The following is a 20,729-nucleotide window of genomic DNA, read 5'->3' as shown; positions in this document are numbered from 1 at the left end:
CAGATGCCTATTTATGGATTAGTGAGAATCTAGGCTGGATACTTGGTGAAAAGGAGTTTAGGATGCTTAGTGAGTTTTTATTGCAGTGCATTGTATTTATTTGGCACTTTTACCGTACTGGGAACCCATGGGCCCGGGGTTCTCATTCCGTATATATCTCTTGTTTTTCAGATACAGGTCCAGGTGCTCAGAAGTGAGCTGTGGTTCGTCTGAGAGCCGGCGAAGATCTTTATTTTCTCCACTTTGTGTTTTGCTTAGAATCTCTCCACCTTTGTTTTGAAGATATTATATTATGTGTTGAACTCTTTTGGAACTTGCCTATAGAGGCTCTTATCTTTCCTTTGGGAGAGATTAGGATGTTCTGTTGTCAACTACTTTCATACTGTACCCTAGCCGGCCTAAACTTCGCGGGTCGCGACTAGTGGCTATTTACTTATATTATATATATCTATCTGTTATCTATCTCTTAATCTCCTTTATGCCTTGTCCATATATCGCTTTCGGCTTCACGTTTTATCTTTTCGTTGTCGAAACGTGAGTGATACGTCTTCGCGATTTTATTTCTACTCTTTTCAGGCTTCTCAATTAATACTCCTTTTGAAATTACCTATGTTTATATATTTAAAAATCCACCTGAGAGTCGTACCACCGTAATATCATTGACTTATGACTCGAGTATAAGGATTTGAATATTAGGGTGTTACACCTTAAATACAGCTTCCTGTTTGTACACAGGATGCAATACGGGACCCACTCAATACTATCTGCGGTGCACCTGGCAAGTGTGTGGCGGCACGGATAATGGAGAGATTAGAATAAGCCACAATCACACATACCGTCCGAACGAGATACATGAATTGTCATCTCGTTTACACGATAAACAAGATATGACTTAGGAATGTAAAACGGTAAATATTTTTTAAATTATTTATTTCAATAATTATTTTATTTATTGTATTTATTTAAATAAAAAATCCTGTTCTATATATATACATAAAACATGATATAAATAGTTAAATTGATTACTATCTTTTAGTCTACATGAAGCGCCATATAATATTATATCATGGTAAAAGATTATGATTTGATAAAATATTTTAATTAATAATATTTGAATTAAGTTACACCAATTCAAAAATAGCAGTTCATGTTACTTTTTCGGCTTAATCCTATAAGAAATTATCAACTTCAGCCAATATTTTCTGAAACTGTACTGTTATTTATCTTTATATTTTTCTTTCAACCAATATCATCAGTTTCATTTTTTTCTCCTTTCTAACGCACTATAACTTTACCCCCATGCTATCAGTCATATACTTCCATCCCTGATTACCTTTGTTGGCCAATCATTATTAGCCACCCTAAACCTTAATACAAACTGTCATAAAATATTTTTTCTAAAAATTTAAATTAATAAAAAAAATTATAATTTAAATTAATAAAAAAATATATAAATAATTATATCTCTAATACCAATTATATATGAAATGAATTTTAAAGATTATATATATACTAGCATTTACAAGAAATCAATAACAAATGCTCAGGCACCATCTACACGTCCTTATTATATAGATCACAATAGCACTCTGGTTTTATTAAGGATCCATGAAGACTAAAATTAATTAAAGATTATGATTTTTGAAATAGAATCAGAGGTGAAATCAAAAGAGGCATAAAAAATAAAAGGTTTAATTATTCTGTAGGTCCTATAGTTTTACCAAATTTTTAATTAGATTTTTATACTTTTTTTAAAAAAATTGGGTCCTTATACATTTTTTTTTTAATTTAGTCCTTGTTAACGTTAAACGTCAAAAAAAATGTTAGTAAATTGTGAAATTACTTGTATACCCCTAGGGACCTAATTGAAAAGAAAAAAATATAGGGACTTAATTGAAAATTTGATAAAATATTAAATATTCAATGAAAGATATTCCTATAGTCCCTATTTAATGATTCTACGACATGAAATATACTCATATACTCCTTTTTATTTTGTCGCTATCATTCTTTTTCTTATTTATATACAAATTGTTCCAAAAATACTTTCTCTTTATTTTTTTGACTTTCAAAATACCTTATCTTAAGAATATAAAAAAAATATTGGATAACATAAAACAGACATAATAGTAATAAATATATATAAAATTCAGTTTCCATTACTCAAGTATTGATTATGATCAACATAATGAAAGAATTTGCATATGGCATATAGTAATAAGAACTTTTGATAGAGTAATCACTAAAATTATTTACAAAAATTGATTTTTATATAGTTCCTTAAACAAGAGAACCAATTTATCCGACAAAAACCCAAAAGCAAGTATATTAAAAGCATGAATTTTTCCTATGTTCAAGCTAGAACAAGAAATACATATTTTTTCAAGTATCAATAAAAGACAAGACATATAAGGCAACAGTCCAATATTTTTTCTGCACATTCTTGGATTAAACCTTGTCAAACAGTATCAACCGTCATCGACCAGCAATTTTCTGAGGTTCACTCCTCTTTCCGTTAGAAAAAAATCCCTTGCTTGCTTTAGCATAAACTGATATTTCATCTCCCTTGAATATAATTTTTGCCATTGCAACTGATGCCAAGTGACACACAGGCCGTCGAACATCAAAAGTGAGCAGAGAATACAATGCATCCTCACACCGTCTTTGCCACAATGAAATATTTTCTAGAAAATATGATAAATTTTAACATAAAAAATACACTAAGATTTTTAATAAAAACACAAGAAGCCAACACAAATACAAGAAAACAAATGCAAATTCCTATAGCCCCAATTGATATGCATCCTGAATAAAAGCATTCCATAACTAATACCACATAAGAGATATAATGGAACCAATTGTAGCCCCAACAACCACCTGGTTCATTGTATGAAATTGTTGTGATACCCTTAGATATGACTGAAAACACACAAGAGCATGCATCAGAAACTCAAGCTACCAAAAATATTAGTTGCCATCATTACAGTAAAACTCGGATATTTCAATGCTAATTCATATGAATAGCTTATATTAGATAAATTCATATTTTAAAAAGTTCTTACCAAGTTTCAATGGATAAATATGTTTGTGCATTCTGAATATAAATGCAAATAATGCAATGTTTGAATACATATACTGAAGGTTTCAAGCTTATATGCTTTCCTTCGTTGAGATCGTTGCAATATGGAAACAATAACATGACATAAGTCATCAACTAGATAAAAGGCAGACCTCAGTGTCATGAACAATTATATCAAGTCATCTACTTGATGCACCTAATAGAAAGAGTTAATGAAGATGGTAATAAGTGTAATCATTATGAACAGAAAAAAGGGGCACCAATAATCAGAGTATGAACTATATTGCCAAACGAAAATACAATATACTTACAAAATAAGAACCACATGTCAAGTACAGTCCACTGAGGACAATGCTATAAACATTTAGCCTAAGCAATTCTATAGCTGCAGCATGATAAGAGAAACAATCGCATGTATATAGTGAATTAGTATATACTAAAATAAGAACCATTTTATTATATGATCATGAAAATATAACTAAAAATAAAGGATCAATTCACATAAGCATGAGTTCAGCAGTATATACCTCAACTTCAATGGTATTAAATCAAAATCCAGAATCCCCTTTAACTGCAACAAGAAGTCGATCCGGACAAGCCACTGTAGCCGAAATGCAATACCTAAGGCCAACCCCCTAAGTCCCTGCATCCAACCTAGTCCTGGGCTCTGTCTGAAATGGAAGCCACGGGAGTAGGCACGAGGCAGCGAAACCAGGCACAAGGGATGGAGGGCAGGCGCAAGTGAGGGAGGGACGAAGGCACGGCGCGGCGAGGCGAGGGAAGCATGGAAGCACGGAGGCACGGAGGCGAGACACGGCGAGGGAGAGAGGGACAGAGGCGCAGCGAAATACAAGGGATGAGGCATGACAGGGACGTTGAGAGGAGGAAGCGCGGCGAGAGGGCACCGTGCGGCAGATCCGGAGAGAGCTCGATGAGAGGTTAGGGCTAAAGATATGGGAGTGTGGGGGGTCACTTGGCTAAGGATGGGAGTGTGGGAGTCAAGTGAGAAGGGGTTTTTTGGAATTTTAAAATATAAGAGTGTCCTGTTATCTTCAAAAAGAGAATATTCATTTTTAAGAGAATATTCTGTTATTTTAGACGTTTTTGTCACGGTAGGGATTTAATTAAAAAAAATTAACATATAGGGCCCAATTGAAAAGAAAAAAAGTATAGGGACCTAATTGAAAATTTCGTGAAACTATAGGGACCACTACAACATTTTTAAATTGAGGCAACATTTAAAAAGTGTTGTCTAAAGGCTGACAAAATGTTGCTTTTGATCTATGGCAACACTTTTAGACCTAAGGCAACGTTTTTGGGCGGCGTTGCATATGTAGCCGTTGCCTTAGATCAAGGCAACACTTTTTTGTTTCAAAAGCAACGCTTTTGAGAGCAACACTTGAAAAGTGTTACCTTAGGTTGAAAAACAACAACACTTCAAAGATGTGTTTGAGACAACACTTTTACAATATTGTCTTTTCTCATATTTTGACCACTACTAAAAAATGTTGCCTATTTGCAATAAAATTCAACCCTTTTATGTGTTACTTATAAGTTTGAATTTGCAATACTTTAAAGTGTTAGCCTATTAGTTTTGAATATGCGACCTTTTAAAGCATTGTCTTTTCTTTTGAATATGCAACCCATACAAACGTTGCTTTTTCTTTTGGATATGCAACCTATACAAGTGTTGCTTTTTCTTTTATATATTCAACCATACAAGTGTTGTCTAATATTCAAAATATGCAACTAATAAAAAGGTTACCTTTTTAATAAAAATAAAAATTACTTTTGTAATAAAAATACAAAAAATTAAAATTTATAATAAAATTTTTTGTTCATACATGTGTAATTATTTTAATTAATAAATAAATTTGTGCACAATAGAAAAAAATTATAAAAGAGACAAAATAACTAATAATAAAATTCTAATTAAAATAGATATTTAAAAGTTCAATTAGTATTTTAAATACATGTTCATCAATAATTCTCAACAAAATAATAAAATTCTTGTCTAACAATAATTGTCATAACAAAATAGTAATTAATATTTATCAAAAAGATATCAATCTACTTGCATATTTTATATCCATGCTTGACTTGTCCCATATGCTAAATCTGCAAATAATACACAACAAAAAATAAGCAACTTATCATTAAAACTGAAAAATTATAATAATAGAATTTTTTTATAATATTAAATACATAGATATAAAAGCAATAAATAGGTCTAAAAAACTCATTCTAATGTTCCTAACAACATATAAATATCATGAGTGTGAATGAATGGATAAATTGAATGGGTCTGGGTCTTCTCATGAAAGCAAATTTAATCCCATGTATATAACTGCATTTCCGTTGGATGAACTTTTAATATGTTCAAGCATTCTCGTTAGTAACTTTTTACAAGGAAACTAGTCAAGGCATCAACCAATTTATGATTAAAACCATGAGATATCTAACAAATAACAGTCAGCATTAGGCACTAGATTCAATCTAAATGAGAATAAGAAAACAATTTGAAATTTCCTTAAAAGATAACAGTCCAACAGTAATGCCAATAATTCATAAAATTAAAATTGAAAGTCAGCCAAGGACATGGCTAGTCCTAACCTCTGGAAAATTACAACTGTGATGTGTTATTAACTATGATGGCAGGCCCAGTGTCACACATTATTATCACAAAAAAACTTAATTAGAAGCATTAAGTCATGGCAAAATTTGTCACATAAAAACTTTCACTTTTATGTTCATGTCTAGGAATTTCATAGGTTAATTACTAGTTAATATTAAGTTCATGTCGCAGGATAATTGCCCGAGACTTCTGGAGTCTTTCATCAGCTGTAATCAAGTATGTGAGAACTACTGTACTAGATTCAAGCTAGTTAGCAACATATATAAAAGTTAAAATTAATGTTTCTTGGTCAGTGTATCCCCCTTCATACACTTCAAGAACTGAAACAAAACAAGACGGAACTGGGGGAAGAATCGAGGTATAATAGACTGGTTTTTTGATTAAGCTCAAAATTAAAGAGTAAAATTAATTACTTACAGAACTGTCCCCAACAAAGGCCATTGACTTCCCTTTGACCATCTTCAAGAACTGAGTAGCATCAAAGAGAGGAAGCTGACACTCATTAGGTTTCCATCTCCATTGAAGAAACTCCCTGTCAGGTCTTCCATGTAGAAGGCAATTCTGCTTGTCAAATATGAAAGGGCATGTCTCATTGCTGTAGCACGGTCCCTTCAGATAAGGAGTCTAGTTCCCAGAGAAAACATTGCAACTAGTCCTTCTTGTTACTTCTTTAGATTCAAAGCTTGTGGCAAATATCTTAGAAGCTGATATATTCAAGGTTCTGAGGAGAGGAAAGAGGAGCACTATCACAACAAGAGTGAAGGGTAACAGGACCACACCTCTGGGGATGTTTCTTGCTGCATAGTTGCACTTCAAAATCTCAGTACCCTCTAACTTCATAACACACAACCAACCTCAGCTTTCTTATTAGATTCAACTCTTCTCTGTTGGACACTTACTAGTTACTCTTTTTTTATTTTGCAGTGTAGATCTCCAGTTTCTTGTCTTTAGGAATTGTAGAATTGTCCATGAAGGACACTACAAGCGGGAAGTTAAAGTGTACAATTCATTATGATATTGAATTTTATCAGTATACAGCCCATTCTGTCTTGCGATAACTCGATAAGCTATCTTTATAAGGGATATAAACATTTACCATTCATGACTCATGACGGCTTGCCTTTCCATCCTGCTTTTGAGATGCGACGAAGCTCCTGAGTTCGACCCTTCATATCACTGCAACTTCCCCCAATAATGTTAGGAACTAACGGTGCAAAACCTTGATTAACAAGATAAAGATATAGAAATGTAAAGGTACCTTTGAACAAGATAAAGAAAAAGATAGAACACAGGAAGTAGCACCAAGATCAATGCTCCAGCAGCCAGGCGGAAGAAACTACTTTGCTCCTGCAGAGAAAAATACCAAGTTTAATAAACAGCAGGCATGTCCTATATGATATGTGTTCACTGATCACTGTGATGATAAATTGGCTATATAAAATCTTCAGAAATTGTTGCATGATGAACTGAAAACGGGAAAAAAAAAAGAGAATGCCTAAACCTTTTGCATGGAATTTTTTTAATGACATGACCCATAGCCCAATGTAGATCATCTACCCGACGAATTTTATAGATATCCCTTTATTGCTAAAAGTCAGCAATGACAAGTTTTTAACAAATGATAAGCTTATTATACATTAACATTTTGAATTGGGCCATACCTTGCCTCCTCTAGAGAAAGGCTTCTGTTTCCCTGAGCAGGTGTAAGCATCACAAAACTGGTGTATAAACAATTCTGCCATCAAACCAAAAGAGCACTATAAGAAACACATCTCAAATTTATTTTTGGGGAAATGGGTTACAATAAACACCAAAATGGTATAACAAGAGTAAACTAGGGGAACTAAAATTAAAAAACACAAGTATACCATGAAGACGGCTTGCTGATGGCCCCTGGCTTATGGGAAAGCAACTGTCAGCAAGACTCTGGACAAAATATGGATATAAATTAGGTAGAACTAGGCCAAAACGACAAATAAATATAAAAAATAATAAAAAATGAAAGCAACCTCACATAGGTGACGGTTTTTTGCAGCAGCTGCTGGATAACACTTAGTTCTAGAGAACTTGAAATTCATAACAGCATCACAATGCAATGCTCCAGATAAATCAGCCAAGCAATTATCATGACTCTGTATATAAATAAATCCACAACAGAGTATAAAAACATTTTCCAAGTAAAACTTTGATTAAATAGCAATGCAAGTAAGTCAAATGTCAACTCCACAAGCATGTATTGAATCCATTGAAATAACATGAGTTTTCTTTAAAATAACCAAAATACTTAGAGACAGCAAGGACAGAGACTCAAAATACAAGAAACAGAGACATGTACGAAAAAGAAAAAGTGAAGATAATTGGAAGCATTGTGAAAAACCTGGCAGCAAATTGATTGAACCGGAAGCATTCTCAGCCAACTCCAACACCTACAACAACTGTGAATCTAATGTTAAGTTCCCTAAATTGAGATTCCACCAACAATAATTAAATTCCAAGCCCTAAAATTGACATCATTTAGTGATTAAAGCACAAGCAGGCAAATACACAATAACAATAAAACATTACAGTGATTTAATAGGATCATAATTAATTAAACAATCATTTCTCATCAATGAAGAAAAATTATCATTACCAGAATTTCTCATCAACTTCAGCCATAACAAAGCTGAGTAAAGCAAGGAGACTATCTGTGATGGAAAGAGCACGAGCACCACGGGGGAGCAAAGCATATCAGCACCTAGCCAGGGGCTAAGAAAAACGTCGCAAGTAGAAGAAGGCGAGCAAATTGGAATCGAGCAGAGCAAAATTCAGAAGTTCAAAATGCAGAGCGATGAGCACGAAGGCGCACGAGCAGCAACAAGCACGACGGCTCGTGAGCAGAGACGAGCACGAAGGCAACGTGAGCAGCGAGTAACACAACTTCAGAAGCAACGATGAGGAAACGCAGAGCAGCAACGAACACGACGACGATGCGAGCAGCGAACAAGCACGACGGAGATGCGCCGATGCGAGTAGCGACGAGCACGACGGCACGCGAACAGCGACAAGCGCGACGGCGACACGAGCAGAGAGGAACACAACTTCACAAGCAACGATGAGGAAATCGAACAAACAAGGGAAAATCGCGCATCAATAAAATTTTGAAATGGTTGGGGTTAGGGTTTCTAATCGAAAATAGGGCTTGGAATTTTGTTTTGAACTCTAGATTTGAATCAGTAAATAACATATAAACTACAAAGATGTGTTTTGTGCTAAGTTAAAAGAAGGAAAAAGTATTTTTTGTTAAAATATTTGGAGAGAAGGTCAAAATTTTTGAAGAAAAAGTTTAATTTATTTTTGGCAACATTTATAATGAGAAGTTTATTAAAAATTTAAAAACAACATTTATAAAGGGTAATATATAAATATCACAAATGTTGTCTGTTTAATTTACAAAAGTAACACTTTTTACTTGTACTTTAATTGATTAAAAAGGAACATTTATGGAGTGTTGTTAAAAAAAAGTTGTAACAGCTTTATTTTTATGTAACAAATATTAAGTGTTGTCTTTAGTTAGTTTAGATAACATTTTTTTAGTGTTATTTGCAGTATATGTTGCAATAGTTAAAAAATGTTGTAGTGGACCGACAGAGTAATTAAACCAAAATGACATTACCATCCCAATTATCATGAATAACTGTGGCCTTAGAGTTCTGACTAGCAGCCCGACCCACAGCCACATGCAATGGATCAGGCCAAGGATGAGCCAATTTTCATATGGAGCCTTCTCTTCAAAATGATTTAATTATTCATATCTATAACCATATATCACGTATGAATAGTGTTATATCTTGAATCAACAGTTAAAATAACAACAATATTACTCTCAAAATAATTAATAAGTTATTATACCATGATAAAAGAAACAAGAGAAATAACTACATTAGCTACTTATTCTATTTTTACAAACAGTCTAACCGTCAATAAATTATTAAAAGGAAAAGTTTAGGGGACAAGCAACTTTATTAAATTCTGGTCAATATGTAATAGCAAAAGAAAAAATGTGTAATCCCACACCATTGGATGAAATTTCACACCATTAAAAACATTATTGATGACTACATGATGGCTACAAATCACAAAATTACCAATGACTCATTAAAAAAGTTACCAACGACTTCAATAAAGTATTTAAAAGATATTTTTTAATTCAAGTTATAGACTGTTTGGTCTTTGATACTTTATTATTATTCAAATTATACATCTATTGTTTTCACTCAAAGTTTTAAAAACTGGTTTGAATCAGTCGATTGAATCGATCAAACCGAAAACCAGCAAACAAAGCAGTTTGACTAACACGCATAACCGTCTATTTTAAAAATTGTTTTTGAATCATTGAACTGGTTGAGAACCTTTTTTTTGTTGAACTCAATCAGGATTCAGACAATTTTTGCTTTTAACAAAGAAACGGTGTTGTTTTGATCAATTAAAAAAAAGAAAACAGTAACCTTAGGCACTTAGCTACTCTCAGTAGCAGCATCTCCTTCCACTTGAGCTCCTTCCTCACTCCCACAAAAGCGACTCGCTTGCTTCGTCCACCCACCGCCGTGTCACTACCATCATCGCGACTGCTCAAAACTGCCGTCCCACTACGATCATCTCTGCCACTGCACTACAAGAAAAAAGACGTATCGGTATACTTTTTTCTTGTCACGCTGTATAAGCGTGGCCAAAAGTGGTCAATGGCCACGCTTTTATGAGGGTAGACACTGATTTGTGATTTGGTCATGCTTTTTTTTGCCATGCATGGCTATAGAAGGATTTTGGCATGCTTTTATGCGAGTGGCCACTGATTTATGATTTGGCCACCGTTTTTTTTTTGCCACGCTTCAAAAGCGTGGCCATAGAGGGAAACAGGTACGCTTTTAAAGCGTGGCTAGTTTGTCAGGATACGGGCATATTTTTAAAGCGTGCCTATATCCTCTAATTATTTGGGACCTAAAAAAGCGTGACAATAGAGTTCCCACTTGAAATTTAATTTCTCATTCAAACACTTAATTTCTTCTTCAAAACATCCATCACTTAAAACAGCTATCACTTAGAAGTGAGAACCCAAACCCACGAATCCTCTTCATAACTCAACCAAGAACCCTAAACCTTCGCAGTCCTCTCTCAGCTCGCAGCCCTCTTATCTCGCAACCCTCTTTGTCACTGAGATTCGATCTTCATCTTTCAGCTCGTAGCCCTTTCTCAACTTGCAACCTTCTATCATTCTCTTGCATCCCTTTATCCCTCTTTTGCAACTCCTGGAAACTTTGATCGGTGATGCCTCTGTCGGCGCACCCTCCCAAAAAATAAGAACGTTTAATTACCCAAAAAAAAAGAATAAGAACGTTTAGGATTTTCGCATTTTTCTCTATGGCTCACTGGAAACTCATTCGGCACCTATTAATCGTCCTCCAGGTATTCCTTCTCTCTCCCTTTTGCCGATTCGTTCATGTTCTGTTATTTCATCGTTTATTTTTTCAAATATATTCTCTCATTGTACCGTAGCTTTTTCTCATGCGATGATTTTCTTGTCAAGTCCTTAATGAGTAGCTGGTACTATCATATGTTTGTACTGCAATGTTTATTCTGTGGAAATTACGAAAATATTTGCTATAAAGCTTTGTAGCACAAGATCTGATTTTTTGGTATATTATTGTTGTTTTGTTTCCCTTGACAGTAAAGAGGAGAATGCTCTTTTTTCCTATCAACAGGGATGTCTGGGTATGTTCCATTTTATTTATCTCATGTCTTATTTATTCATATTATGCTTTGCATACTGGTTGCAATCTAATTGACTTGAAAACTGAACACGATAAACTAATTTTTAGTATTCGATCAGATTTTTCTTGGTCAATACATGAAAAAATTGGGACATAATGGAGTAGCATTTTTTTCTTCAAATTAAGAGTGACACTCTTGACGGGGAATATAGGATTTTTTCCCTCTATTCATAATCATGAACAAATAGTTCTGTCAATTTAATTTCATCCCTTGTGGAATTGGCTTTAAAAATAAAGTCCCACATGATTTGATTAGTCTTTTGCATTGCATTTTTTTAATTCTCTATGTGCTAAGTTAGCTATTTTAGGTTGTTGTAGTTATCATGATTCTTCTAGACTAAATTCTCATTTTGATCCCTGAAATTCACGTGATTATTCATTTTGGTCCCCAAAATTTAAAATTACCTATACTGATCCTCCAGATTCAAGTTTGGGCACCAATATGGTCCCTCGACTCTTTCCAGTGATGATTAGGCAAATGGAGCGCTGAGATGACACCCTTCTTGTCACGTTGGACACTGTAACGGCTAGGTGATGACACCCTTAATTGAGGCTTTAACGCCTTGCTCCCTAGGTCGACTAACATTAATAGTAGGATTTTTTTCATCATTTGGGCTGGCACCATCGTGTGGGACAGCTGCGGCTTTTTTCTTTGCTTGCGTTCCAAGGTCCCTTACGTGATCATCAACGTATACCATAACCTCCTTCCCTTGAATCATTTCAGGTGACGAAACCTCATGTTCAATATTGATATCAACAAGCCCCTGATTTTGTGAACCTATTTGACACATCTCTCTTAGGTCTGCATCACTGAAGAACTGAAGATTGATGGTTTAGAAGTTATAGTAAACTCTCGTTGTAAGTATAGTTACTAAACCAAGCAATCAACCTTTCTTACAAACGTTGTGGTTGTCACAAGTAATAAACCCCTTTAAAATTGATAACCGAGTATTTAAACCTCGGGTCATCTTCTCAAGGAATTGCAGGGAGGTATGTTCTTATTATTGGTTATGGGTTTTGTAAATTGGGGTTTTGAAAGTGAGGAACAAGTAAATTAAATGACAAATAAAATAAATAATTTAACTATAAAATAAACTCTTGGCAAGATATGAAAATTCGGAAGTCCTATCCCAGTTACTCCTATGAGAATGGAAGTTAATCCCACTTAGTTAACCTTTGCGTAAGCAAGGGAAAGTCAAGTGAACCAATTGGTTAGATTTCCCAAGTCCTAGCCAACTCCTAAGGAAAGACTAGAGTTAGTGGAATTCCAGTTAATTAGCCGACATAACAATCAATCATGAATAGTTGATAACTCAAGAGCTTCCAGTTAATCAATTAAAGCCAATAATATAAAAAGCTAAATTAAAATCATAAATATCTGGAATACCTCAAATAACATACATTCAAAGCAGTCAAATCTAACATGGAAAATATTCATAAGCCAATTGGGCAACATAAATCAAACATAAATAAAAGCATTAAAGTATCTCAAAGTAGAAGAGAAATATAAAGTAAAAGGAATATTGAAACTGTGATGAAGAAGAAATAAATCCTAATTTCTAAAAATCCTAATCCTAAATCCTAAGAGAGAGGACAGAGCCTCTCTCTCGCTAAAACGACATCTAAAATTATGGAAAGTGAATTCTGAGTCTCTTCTTCATTCCTCCACTTTGCAGCCTTTAATCTGTGCTTTCTGGGCCAAAAATTGGGTCAAAAACAGCCCAAAAATCGCTGATTTCAAAGTTTGGTACGTACAGGTTGCGGGAAAGTGACGCAGAGGCGTTGTCCACGCGTTTGCGTGGATTGAGGTTCGCAGATGCGACGTGTCCGCGTGGAGTGCGCGTTCGTGTTACCTACCTGTACGGACATTATGGTAAATTATATATCAAATCGAAGCCCCAAACGTTAGCTTTCCAACGCAAGTGGAACCACGTCATTTGGACCTCTATAGCTCAAGTTATGACCGTTTGAGTGCAAAGAGGTCAAGCTGGACAGCTTAGCAATTTCTTCAACTTCTTGTGTTTCTTCCACTTTTGCATGCTTCCTTTCCATCCTCTAAGTCATTCCTGCCCTATAATCTCTGAAATCACTTAACATACATATCAAGGCATCTAATGGTAATAAGCGAGGATTTAAATAAAAGAAAATAAAAGCCAAAGAAGCATGTTTTTAATCATAGCACGAAATCAGGAAGGAATTGTAAAACCATGCAAATCATATGAATAAGTAGGTAAAGAGTTGATAAAAACCACTTAATTGAGCACAAGATAAACCATAAAATAGTGGTTTATCAATCACTGTTTAACTTTCTCAATCCCTCCCCTATGCTCTTTCTAGGTACAAGCCACCAAACTTCCTTCATTTTATCATAACCTAGCTCCTTATAATAGTTTCTCAGGTAAAATACATCCAGCCTGTCCACCTCAACATCACCTAGGCAGTTTCTATTGTCAGGGTAGTACCAAATCTTTCCATCAACACCCGTTTCAAAAGTTCCTCCATGATGAAACATAACGTCTATTACTTCATCTATCTACAAGATACATAAACAAACAAATTAAACACATGCAATACTAACTTCTGGCCATAACTAAAAAACTGTATCATTAGAGGAAAGATCCCCTGTTTGACACATCAAAAAAAATAGAGCAACCCAAACCCATGCTAATATCGTAACCACAAAAAATCTACAACATAGAAATCTCAACAAAACACTAATTAAACGAAGATGAAATCACCTTAATCAACAACTCAAATGAAGAGCCATCAATGAAAACCCCAAAAAAATTAAACTTCAACTCTTCACTGTATTGCTAACCTTGTTGATGCTCACAATGAAGATATCCTCCGGTCACTACAAAAAAAATGGTTTAAAATGGCATTGATATTATGGCGGTTTTTTAAAACCGCCGTAATATTCGGGTATTATGGCATTTTTTGTTGTTGCCATAATTGGCTTTGTATTTGGTGGCGGTTCTGGTGATTAGGGCGGTTTTGAACCGCCGTTTATCACACATATAAAATGAAAATTTACAATAACCCTAGGTTATTGAAACAGATGACGGCTCGCTCTCCCTTCTATCTCTGATCTCCCTCTTCTCTGATCTTTCTCATCTCGTCCTCCAATCCTCTCTCTCCGTAGCTACCTCTTCCACCGTCGCTTCCTCTTCAATGGAATCGAAGGTAAGCTGTACTCATCTCAGATCTCAGATCTCGAAGGTAAACTGCTCTCACCTATAGTCTTCTTTCGGATCTCAGATCTGCCGTCAATTTCTTAGGTTAACAATATATTCTAATCCAAAATCAACAAGTTGTGATTAATTTAGCTTATCTGATTAATTTTTCCACATGATTCCTTCCCGTCTACATGCATCACTCTTCCTAATTTTTATATTTTTAACTAAAAAATATGGAGCTATGACCTATTACTTTCCTAAAAACTTCAATCACTCTTCCTAATCGTTTTGTGTCTTAGATTTTCCGTTCTGTGTAGCTAATAATGAACCTCATTTTAGTTATGGTTTCCCAATAATTGGTACATGTCTTGAGATTGGTGCAGTACAGATATTGGTAGTGGTTGTTTTTCCTCTTGTAAGTTGTTAAGTTCATCTTGAATTTTTATATCATTATTTTATTATTGGTTCAGAATCCCTGTGTGTATGTTCATTGTATTGTTTGTGCATTTTGCTAACACATTGGGTCTCCAATCATGTTTCTTATGGGCACTTTAATATTGATTTTTGTGTTCAAAATTTTAGATGCTTTGTATTTAATTTTGCTATCAAATTTAATTTTGTTAAGAAAATTGCTTATCCTGTATCTGATTTTAGATTGCTACCATCAGAATGTTCATAGGGGAACCATCAATCAATCAATCAGGCAATGAATTTATTAAGCCATGCCTAGCTTCAATGCATATAGGGGATCAATGTACTATTTCTGAATTCACTTGTACTATAAGCTTGATAACTATATAAATTCAGTTTCTTTATTTAATGAAAACCTGAATGGCCTTCAATTGAGCCTGGCTATTTCTCAAATAAGGTAACTAAGTATGAATTACAGAGGCTTCTCTGCCATCTAAGCTATATTGGAATATCTTCTCTGCCAGCTAAGGTAACTGATAAGCTATTAATGAATTCTTTATGCCCTTGCTCCTCTCAAATTTGAGTGAATTACCATAGCATTGATTAGCTGCTGTATTCTTACTTCTGCCTTCTTTTTCTTAATAGGATTGAGATTTTATGCCACGATATTAATGTCCATATTCCGCACCACATATCCCCAAGAATACCAAGCTATAAATGGTTGCTTACAGACAACTTTGAATGCATGAGCAAATTTAGGAAAAGAAAAATTGAATAGATGATTAGTAGGCTTCTTGGGTCTCTACATTTTTTACGAGGTGTTTGAACCTGTTATATCTCAACTTCTTAGTTTACTTGTTTAATAATATTTCCCACTTAGCCTTACTTTTCCATTACACCTCTTGATTTCCCTTCTTGAAATGAACTGTGATCAATTTATCACTTTTTCTTATTTGAAAGACCCTTGACTTTTATGGTACTTTTTGAAACTCACTTTGCAGACACAATTAATTAAAGCTAGGGAGCAACAGCAGCAGCAACAGCAACAGCAGGGTGATTTTCTTAAACCCTTGAAAATTAACACACACACACACACATTCTGTTGGCATTTAATTATGTTTTCTATATCATGGTATTCTCTATAGCAGTTGATGTTGACTTTATTTGCATTGAAATTTTTCGAATTTAGGCAAGTTTTGCATGGTGCTGTTGGTGCGATATCTCCACAAGTTCCAAGGTCGTAGTCAACAATTACCAGGGTCTACTCTGGTATGCTATTGTTATTAGAGTGTTCTCTGGTTACTTCTTACATTGGTTGATAGTTGCTTTCCTCTAACTTGTCATCTGGAAACAGGACATTAAGAGTGAGATTAATCCGGTTTTAAATCCCAGAGCTGCGGGGCCTGAAGGATCACTAATAAGCATGCCTGGTATTACTGATCATGTTCTTTTTCTAATGTAACTAGTTTCTATTATTCCATTGAACTGGTATTTGGTACCTGTCTTGTATGTTCTTTACAGTTAATTATTATTAACCCTGTCTATTGAGAATATTTTGGTATTTAATGATGAAAGTTTTATGATGTTTTGCACAATTCTCGTGCACAGATTTAGTTAACGGGAGTTTTTCTTCTGTCGGGATCAAATCAAGGCAGCAACAATTTGACTTTGAAGGGGTGGCCACTCACAGTGAGTAATTATTTATAGTTTAACTTAGTCTTCATTTAATTGCATGTAATTGTTTGTACATAAAATCATGTTTTTGCTCTTGCTAATCTTTGTCATTTTTTTTTCTGAATAAATAACTCTTTTCCTTGAAAAGATTTAGTATCCTGGAGTGTCTTTGCAGAGTGAGATTTGTAGGCTTCTTTCCTTTTGAGTGTGTTTGGAATCAATAAAAATTGGAAATTAATCGAATTATAAATCTAATTCAGAGTTTGGCATCTAATAAAAATGAAAGTCAATTAAATTATAATCCATTGGAATTAGATAATCTGAATTGTTGTATGTATATATAAAAGTGACTGATTGAATTGAATTCTCTTTTTTTTCTTCCTTTTCATATGACACCATGTCATTGAGTCTCTGTGAAAGTATTAATATTCTTACAAGGCTACACTTGAATTTGAAAGTCTTGAAGAGGGGTAATTTTCTTATCCTTCTTTTCATATTTCCCTTATGAGTTATGGATGACTTGTACTAATGCTTAAATTAGAGTTTGTTATCATCTCAAAAATCAATGTGTGTTCCGTTTCTTTTGGGGGCACTAGTAACAAATTAGAAGCATTATTGGAAACTGAGCTTTTACCCTAGAGCTTAGATCATGAGACATGCAAATTTGTATACATAGAAAACTTGGCAGTAATTGTATGATGCCCGCAGATTTCTTGCTAAGATATTGGTACTTGATGGTTCAAAGGATGTGCCAGTTGGACAACCAAATGCAATAACAGTGAGTAATCTTTTAAGTTCAAATCATTGCAAATTATACATCTCTAAAGTGAATTCATTCTGTATTCTGAGAAAGGTTAATTTTAATTGTTTCGTTCATACCTTTTTGTCCGAATAAAAATTTTTTTTATGTTTCATTTTGAATGATGATAATATAAGAACTTTTGAAGTTACTATTTGCCTCACATGATCTGAACCATGATTTTCTTGTATTTGAATTCCAATTTACTCCATCATTACACACACCATTAGATGTCTTAAATAGCACCTTTTTTTTCTTTCTTTTTTCCCCTGAAGTAAGCTTGCAAATTGGGCTTGGGCATAGGTGTATTCTCTTTCTATACAACTATACTCACTTGTCATGAAGTTGCTTATTTTAGTATAAGTCCAAAGGTTATGAATGCTCGGTAATATTCATATATTCTTTTGCCTGCTGTGCATTTACATATAATTCATCTAACAGATTGAAGTGGGTGACATATTATGTGAGATAGAGACAGACAAAATTACCCTGGAATTTGAAAGTATGGAGGAAGGGTAATAAATATTCTTTCCATATCCTGAAAACGGTTAACGTAAATATTCTTTTTTTTTATGTTATGGTTGTGTGCATTGCAAAATGCTAAATTATTTTACACAAGTTTCTTGGCCAAGATGCTTCTAAATAATTTTCTAAAATAGTAAAGATTTGAGCAGTGTAATATGCTTAGCAAATCAGACATTGTACCTTTTACGGACATGCCTGGTACTAATTAGTTTTCATCAATCAGTAAGATACAGTTCCATAAAAGTGAGTCCTGGGAATTGTCTCTAGTCTCGTTCATTTATGCAATTTGTGGTAGATTACATTACAATCCCTTCCATATGTATATCTTTTTATTTTTATTTTTATTTATTATTATTATTATTATCTGTTTTCTGTTTACAGACCAAACTTCTAGCACAAATTTTACAAACATTTATTTATTTATTTATTCTGATCTATCAAACATGCTTTATTTTTACTCATGCCTATCAGCTGGGTTCTAGATACTTGGCTAAGATACTTGCACCAGAAGGTTCAAAAGAAGTGGCAGTTGGACAACCTATTGCAATAACAGTAAGTCTGGAAATTCTTTTTTGTAACTTAAATTCAACATAAAGTATATTTATGTAAGAGTAGGATCTTAACATTTTGTTCCTGTTCCCATGAAAGGAAGCTTCTAACAATATTTTATCTACGTGTTGGTTCGTTTGTCCTTTCTCTTTTTTCATAACATGCACTGGATTATAAAAATACTTAATGGTACTTGGTGTAATGCAAGGTTGAAGATGCAGGTGATATTAAAGTTGTAAAGAATTCTAGTGGTAGCAGATCTGCAAGCAAAAATGAGCAGATCACCAAACATGATACTAAAACTGAGGTGAAACCACAGAAAACTAGTTCAAAAAGAATTAGCCCATCTGCAAAGTTGCTAATTTCGGAATATGGAATGGATGCATCGACAATAAATGCCTCTGGTCCACATGGCACTTTACTGAAAAGGAATGTTCTGTCTGCAATTAAATCAGGAAAATTGATTCCAAAACCTTATTTAGCTAAAAAGAAGGCATCACCATCTCAAAGTCATCAACAATCTGCAGCATCACTAGAGTCAAAGTCTGCTTCTGCCTCAAAGCAGTCAGATGCATATGAAGATCTTCCCAATAGTCAAATTCGCAAGGTTGGTCTGATGAATTTTCTGTTAAACAAGAGAAAGGCTCCTCAAATCTTTTTAGAGGCATGTTGTATTTTAGTGAGAAGTATCCTTGCTAGTTTATTTGTATAGGAGTTATTACTTTTGATTTTCAATACTAAAATACTATATATTTTGTTTAATATTTTATGAGTTACATAATATTTTATTTATGGATTATGATATTTTGTTATTGTAACATTTTAAACAAAATATTGTTTGTTTAACATAGTAAAAAAGATGGTTGAAACTGCATTTTTAAATGATAAAAAAATGTCATTGTTAGAGTTAAAACGGCATTTCAAAAATGACATTGTAAGCAAACAAAAGTCACTCTGTAAGGGTAAAAACGGCGGTTCAAAAATGCCATTTTATCCGATCAAAATGCCACTCTGTGAGGAAAATAATGGTGGTTTAAACCGCCATTTTAACCGAATAAAATGCCACTCTGTGAGGGTAATAACGATGGTTTAAACCGCCATTTTAACCCACCTTTAAACCGCCGTTTTAACCTGGAAATAACGGCGGTTTGAACCACCGTTTTAACCCAGCAGAAAACAGCCATTTTAACCACAGGAAATTGTGGCAGTTTTCAAAAAACCGCCGTAATAACCAAAATGGCGCTCTTAATTATGGCGTTTTTCGAAACCGCCATACATGGTAATAATGGCGGTTCAAACCGCCATTTTTACCAGATTCTTTTGTAGTGGGTTCACTAACTTCCTACGGTTGGCGTCCTTCCTTCTCCTGCCAATGAACTCAGAAAATTGCTTACGAAGACGTGCCCTACTGTGACCACATTCTCTGGACGAAAGGGAGAAGAAACGTTTGAAGAGAAGTAGAAGAAAGACTAACGAATGATCAACCCTTCCCCAAGAAACATTTTACTTCCCCTCCATCACAATACGACACCATTCTAATTCATTCACACCCTACAAGCACAATGATGTTGTTTGGGCATCCTACGTGAAAGTGGTACCGCCAGCTCAGTGCTCTGACTGCTGAATCATGTCAGAATTGGATAGAAGGATCAGGATTTCACATGGAACTCAAATTGGAGTGTACATTGGTGGACGAAATTGTGATCCTCTTTGTATTTGCATGAGATTTAAAAATTGGCTCTATTGGAATTTATGATCACAACTTCATTCAACTTTACCAGCAAGTGTACTGGGTCATCCAAGTAATACCTTACGTGAGTAAGGGTCGATCCCACAGAGATTGTTGGTATGAAGCAAGCTATGGTCACCTTGTAAATCTCAGTTAGGCAGATTAAATTGGTTTATGGTGAGTTCGAAAATTAATAAATAAATAGAAAATAAAAAGGGATAGAAATACTTATGTAAAACAATGGTGGGAATTTCAGATAAGTCTACGAAGATTTTGTTGGGGAATCTAAGAGATATGCGCCCGGCCTAAAGTAGAACGGAAGTGGTTGTCAGTCACGCGCGTTCA

At 34.4% G+C, this 20,729-nt stretch overlaps 2 protein-coding genes across 6 annotated transcripts; one reads left to right on the top strand and one right to left on the bottom strand.

The window, feature by feature from the left end:
* Window positions 1–4,994: 4,994 nt before the first annotated feature.
* LOC107466737 (uncharacterized) lies at window positions 4,995–8,928 on the bottom strand. Of its 5 annotated transcripts, none has more exons than XM_052254787.1 (9): window positions 8,347–8,928; window positions 8,092–8,149; window positions 7,724–7,846; window positions 7,583–7,640; window positions 7,376–7,449; window positions 6,973–7,061; window positions 6,811–6,890; window positions 6,132–6,692; window positions 4,995–5,197 (listed from the first exon to the last, which is right to left on the bottom strand). In XM_052254787.1, the coding sequence occupies exons 1-7, from the start codon at window positions 8,370–8,372 to the stop codon at window positions 6,821–6,823; spliced, it is 498 nt and encodes a 165-aa protein (XP_052110747.1). In that variant the 5' UTR covers window positions 8,373–8,928; the 3' UTR covers window positions 4,995–5,197; window positions 6,132–6,692; window positions 6,811–6,820. The 5 variants fall into 5 exon arrangements, with proteins under 5 accessions (XP_052110747.1, XP_015941232.1, XP_052110748.1 ...); XM_016085746.3 differs by having other exon boundaries at window positions 6,132–6,511; XM_052254788.1 differs by having other exon boundaries at window positions 6,132–6,435.
* Window positions 8,929–14,410: 5,482 nt separating this feature from the next.
* LOC110272445 (uncharacterized) lies at window positions 14,411–19,454 on the top strand. The gene is made up of 11 exons (XM_052254312.1): window positions 14,411–14,416; window positions 14,567–14,704; window positions 15,587–15,637; window positions 16,110–16,161; window positions 16,298–16,377; window positions 16,463–16,538; window positions 16,717–16,797; window positions 17,491–17,560; window positions 18,023–18,096; window positions 18,578–18,658; window positions 18,864–19,454. The coding sequence occupies exons 1-8, from the start codon at window positions 14,411–14,413 to the stop codon at window positions 17,556–17,558; spliced, it is 552 nt and encodes a 183-aa protein (XP_052110272.1). The 3' UTR covers window positions 17,559–17,560; window positions 18,023–18,096; window positions 18,578–18,658; window positions 18,864–19,454.
* The last annotated feature ends 1,275 nt before the right edge of the window (window positions 19,455–20,729 follow it).

The sequence above is a fragment of the Arachis duranensis genome, chromosome 9 (assembly GCF_000817695.3).
Source record: "Arachis duranensis cultivar V14167 chromosome 9, aradu.V14167.gnm2.J7QH, whole genome shotgun sequence".
Classification (NCBI taxonomy): Eukaryota; Viridiplantae; Streptophyta; class Magnoliopsida; order Fabales; family Fabaceae; genus Arachis; species Arachis duranensis.
Note: the sequence above shows the minus strand (reverse complement) of the source record. Positions and strands in the feature narration are given on the sequence as shown.